Source organism: Salvelinus fontinalis, unplaced genomic scaffold (genome assembly GCF_029448725.1).
Source record: "Salvelinus fontinalis isolate EN_2023a unplaced genomic scaffold, ASM2944872v1 scaffold_0008, whole genome shotgun sequence".
In the NCBI taxonomy this organism is placed as follows: Eukaryota; Metazoa; Chordata; class Actinopteri; order Salmoniformes; family Salmonidae; genus Salvelinus; species Salvelinus fontinalis.
Window position 1 is genome coordinate 70,001 of NW_026600217.1, and position 5,000 is coordinate 75,000.

The window sequence follows — 5,000 nt, forward strand, 5'->3', positions numbered from 1 at the left end:
GGGTGTTTGTGTGTACGTGTGTGTGTGTGTGTGTGTATGTATGTGTGTGTGTGTGTGTGTGTATGTCTACTGTGTGTGTGTGTGTGTGTGTGTGTGTGTGTGTGTGTGTGTGTGTGAGACTCACATCTGTAACAGCTCAGTCAGTTTACCAGACAGAACTCTGTCGACACCAGCTGCTGCTTCAGTTAGACGGAGAGAGTCGTCCTCCTTCTCTCTCTCGTAAACACCGAGTACCAGACCCTGTGTGGACACAGTCAACACAACCAGTTAACACACTTTAGCTACTACCAAGGCTTTCAGTGTAACGGATGTGAAATGGCTAGCTAGTTAGCGGGTGCGCGCTAATAACATTTCAATCAGTTACGTCACTTGCTCTGAGACATTAAGTAGGGTTTCCCCTTGCTCTGCAAGGGCCGCGGCCTTTGTGGAGCGATGGGTAACAATGCTTCGTGGGCGACCGTTGTTGATGTGTGGCAGAAGGTCCCTGGTTCGCGCCCGTGTCTGGGCGAGGGGACGGTTTAAAGTTATACTGTTACATCAGCACAGGCAGAGTGAGGCTTCCAGGGTTAGAGTGGTGCAGAAGATGTCATATGGGCCAAGGGGGAGGGATCCTGAGAGGAGGGGTGTAGTAGATCTGTACCAGAACAGAGGGAGGGATCCTGAGAGGAGGGGTGTAGTAGATCTGTACCAGAACAGAGGGAGGGATCCTGAGAGGAGGGGTGTAGTAGATCTGTACCAGAACAGAGGGAGGGATCCTGAGAGGAGGGGTGTAGTAGATCTGTACCAGAACAGAGGGAGGGATCCTGAGAGGAGGGGTGTAGTAGATCTGTACCAGAACAGAGGGAGGGATCCTGAGAGGGGTGTAGTAGATCTGTACCAGAACAGAGGGAGGGATCCTGAGAGGAGGGGTGTAGTAGATCTGTACCAGTATAGAGGGAGGGATCCTGAGAGGAGGGGTGTAGTAGATCTGTACCAGTATAGAGGGAGGGATCCTGAGAGGAGGGGTGTAGTAGATCTGTACCAGTATAGAGGGAGGGATCCTGAGAGGAGGGGTGTGACTAGTAGATCTGTACCAGAACAGAGGGAGAGATCCTGAGAGGAGGGGTGTAGTAGATCTGTACCAGAACAGAGGGAGGGATCCTGAGAGGAGGGGTGTAGTAGATCTGTACCAGAACAGAGGGAGGGATCCTGAGAGGGGTGTAGTAGATCTGTACCAGAACAGAGGGAGGGATCCTGAGAGGAGGGGTGTAGTAGATCTGTACCAGTATAGAGGGAGGGATCCTGAGAGGAGGGGTGTAGTAGATCTGTACCAGTATAGAGGGAGGGATCCTGAGAGGAGGGGTGTAGTAGATCTGTACCAGTATAGAGGGAGGGATCCTGAGAGGAGGGGTGTAGTAGATCTGTACCAGTATAGAGGGAGGGATCCTGAGAGGAGGGGTGTAGTAGATCTGTACCAGTATAGAGGGAGGGATCCTGAGAGGAGGGGTGTGACTAGTAGATCTGTACCAGAACAGAGGGAGAGATCCTGAGAGGAGGGGTGTAGTAGATCTGTACCAGAACAGAGGGAGGGATCCTGAGAGGAGGGGTGTAGTAGATCTGTACCAGAACAGAGGGAGGGATCCTGAGAGGAGGGGTGTAGTAGATCTGTACCAGAACAGAGGGAGGGATCCTGAGAGGAGGGGTGTAGTAGATCTGTACCAGAACAGAGGGAGGGATCCTGAGAGGAGGGGTGTAGTAGATCTGTACCAGAACAGAGGGAGGGATCCTGAGAGGAGGGGTGTAGTAGATCTGTACCAGTATAGAGGGAGGGATCCTGAGAGGAGGGGTGTAGTAGATCTGTACCAGTATAGAGGGAGGGATCCTGAGAGGAGGGGTGTAGTAGATCTGTACCAGAACAGAGGGAGGGATCCTGAGAGGAGGGGTGTAGTAGATCTGTACCAGTATAGAGGGAGGGATCCTGAGAGGAGGGGTGTAGTAGATCTGTACCAGTATAGAGGGAGGGATCCTGAGAGGAGGGGTGTAGTAGATCTGTACCAGAACAGAGGGAGAGATCCTGAGAGGAGGGGTGTAGTAGATCTGTACCAGAACAGAGGGAGAGATCCTGAGAGGAGGGGTGTAGTAGATCTGTACCAGAACAGAGGGAGAGATCCTGAGAGGAGGGGTGTAGTAGATCTGTACCAGTACAGAGGGATAAACCAACAAGTGATATAATGTCTCAGTAAGATTGTATTTTTACATTTATAGCCAACGGTTATGAACTGTTCTGCAGGGATGGAAGTCTCAGAACATAGAGGTTGTGGTGGCAGCAGCAGAGACGTATTTGGGGGTGAGAGACATCAGAAGAGGTCCAGAGTGTGTTGAGTGGCGGTGTCCCATCCTCTCAGGATGTTGGCCGGAGGACTAAATAGATTTAAACAGTGGAGTATGGTATTTACTATTATTTTTTTGTGAGTGTAGTGTTAAATAGTAGAGTATTTGTTTAAAAAAAATAACTTTGAGGATAGAAAATTAGGGAGAGTATAAGGGAGTTATACTCCAGTCTGGTAGGTGGCGGTAATGCAACAGTTACTGGATGCCGACCGCCGTTAAACCTCATAGAAGAAGACCTTGAGCGTTTCAGGTAGAATGACAACCTAATGTTGATATCCCGGGACAAATTAGCTAACAACAAGATAAATTACCATAAATATTAATGCTTTTTGACCTGTCCCCATATTAATATAGCTGGTTCAGAGGTCGTTTTGATATGTCAAGCTGCGTGTCCTGATCGCGTCTGGTGTGGATGGACAAAAGCAACCAGCGAACGGTCCGGTCAGCACGTAACGACCTCAGCGTCTTTTACGCACCGCGCTTCTGCGTTACATAGATAATTATCACCGCTGGTCGACTCGGTCTAACGTCTGCTTTCTGGAAACAAGCGCTGTAGCATGGAGATACATGGCGGGGTGGAAACTAGAACCCTGAAAAATGTGTATTTCAATTTATCCTTTTGTGTTTTTAGAAAACTATCGCTGGTATGTAAGTTACGGTCCTTATGCGTTAAAGTTCAAACCGAGCGTCGGGAATCTGAACCAAACCGCCTCCGTCCAATGACTTTAACTATGTGTAATGGAACTGGGTCAAGGGCTAGGTAGTTATCTTGTTATGTAGCCTTTATTAAACTTACTTTTCTGGCGTTCCGGTTGTTTTGTGTCACAGAAAAGTAACGACAGCGGTGTGTCATCGTGGCCCGCAACACCGCTCGACTTAACAACCGCATCGTATCTGGGTTTTATTATATCCGTCTCTCGGGGAAAATGAGATTGATCAGAGTACCTACTATAGCTAGCTAGATAGATAACACGTTGGGAAGGTTTGTCTTCCGACCTCAACCTGTCGCATAAGCTGTTACGTCATTAGTAACCGACTCCAGCTGTCTGTTTTCTTCTTTGAATTGTTCAGGTTTAAAGAATTGAACTCTGTCGCCACCTACCGACGGGTTTGCGGAAACAATACCAAATGAATCTCCACAGAAACCAGACCACTGAACATTTTGGATTCTTATTTATTAACTTAACTTTCATATATATATATATATATACACACATATTAGATGAACACATGCATTTGAAGTCAGAAGTTTACATACACCTTAGCCAAATACATTTAAACTCAATTTTTCACAATTCCTGACATTTAATCCTAGTAAAAATTCCCTGTCTTAGGTCAGTTAGGATCACCACTTTATTTTAAGACTGTGAAATGTCAGAATAATAGTAGAGAGAATTATTTATTTCAGCTTTTATTTCTTTCATCACATTCCCAATGGGTCTGAAGTTTACATACACTGAATTAGTATTTGGTAGCATTGCCTTTAAATTGTTTAACTTGGGTCAAACGTTTCAGGTAGCCTTCCACAAGCTTCCCACAATAAGTTGGGTGAATTTTGGCCCATTCCTCCTGACAGAGCTGGTGTAACTGAGTCAGGTTTGTAGGCCTCCTTGCTCGCACATGCATTTTCAGTTCTGCCCACACATTTTCTATGGGATTGAGGTCAGGGCTTTGTGATGGACACTCCAATACCTTGACTTTGTTGTCCTTAAGCCATTTTGCCACAACTTTGGAAGCATGCTTGGGGTCAATGTCCATTTGGAAGACCCATTTGCGACCAAGCATTAACTTCCTGTCTTGAGATGTTGCTTCAATATATCCACATAATTTTCCATCCTCATGATGTCATCTATTCTGTGAAGTGCACCAGTCCCTCCTGCAGCAAAGCACCCCCACAACATGATGCTGCCACCCCCGTGCTTCACGGTTGGGATGGTGTTCTTCGGCTTGGAAGCCTCCCCCTTTTTCCTCCAAACATAACGATGGTCATTATGGCCAAACAGTTCTATTTTTGTTTCATCAATACGATCTTTGTCTCCATGTGCAGTTGCAAACCGTAGTCTGTCTTTTTTTATGGCAGTTTTGGAGCAGTGGCTTCTTCCTTGCTGAGCGGCCTTTCAGGTTGTGTCAATATAAGACTCGTTTTACTGTGGAAATAGATTATTTTCTTCCTGTTTCCTCCACATATTCACATGGGCCAGTGTAGATTACAGCAGGCTAGTAGATAATGGCCCAGTGTAGATTACAGCAGGCTAGTAGATAATGGCCCAGTGTAGATTACAGCAGACTAGTAGATAATGGCCCAATGTAGATTACAGCAGGCTAGTAGATAATGGCCCAGTGTAGATTACAGCAGGCTAGTAGATAATGGCCCAGTGTAGATTACAGCAGGCTAGTAGATAATGGGCCAGTGTAGATTACAGCAGGCTAGTAGATAATGGCCCAGTGTAGATTACAGCAGGCTAGTAGATAATGGCCCAATGTAGATTACAGCAGGCTAGTAGATAATGTCCCAGTGTAGATTACAGCAGGCTAGTAGATAATGGCCCAGTGTAGATTACAGCAGGCTAGTAGATAATGGCCCAGTGTAGATTACAGCAGGCTAGTAGATAATGGGCCAGTGTAGATTA

The 5,000-nt window shown here is 46.6% G+C and overlaps 1 protein-coding gene across 1 annotated transcript in view; it reads right to left on the minus strand.

Moving 5' to 3' along the window:
* Positions 1-3,411, minus strand: part of LOC129842035 (cytosol aminopeptidase-like) — a 22,130-nt gene extending 18,719 nt beyond the window's left edge. Inside the window, exons 1-2 of the mRNA XM_055910411.1 lie at positions 3,167-3,411; positions 125-240 (exon numbers count right to left, since the gene is read on the minus strand). Of these exons, the coding sequence (XP_055766386.1) occupies positions 125-240; positions 3,167-3,259 (209 nt within the window). The 5' untranslated portion in view covers positions 3,260-3,411. The remainder of the gene's footprint in view (positions 1-124; positions 241-3,166) is intronic.
* Positions 3,412-5,000: the final 1,589 nt, after the last annotated feature.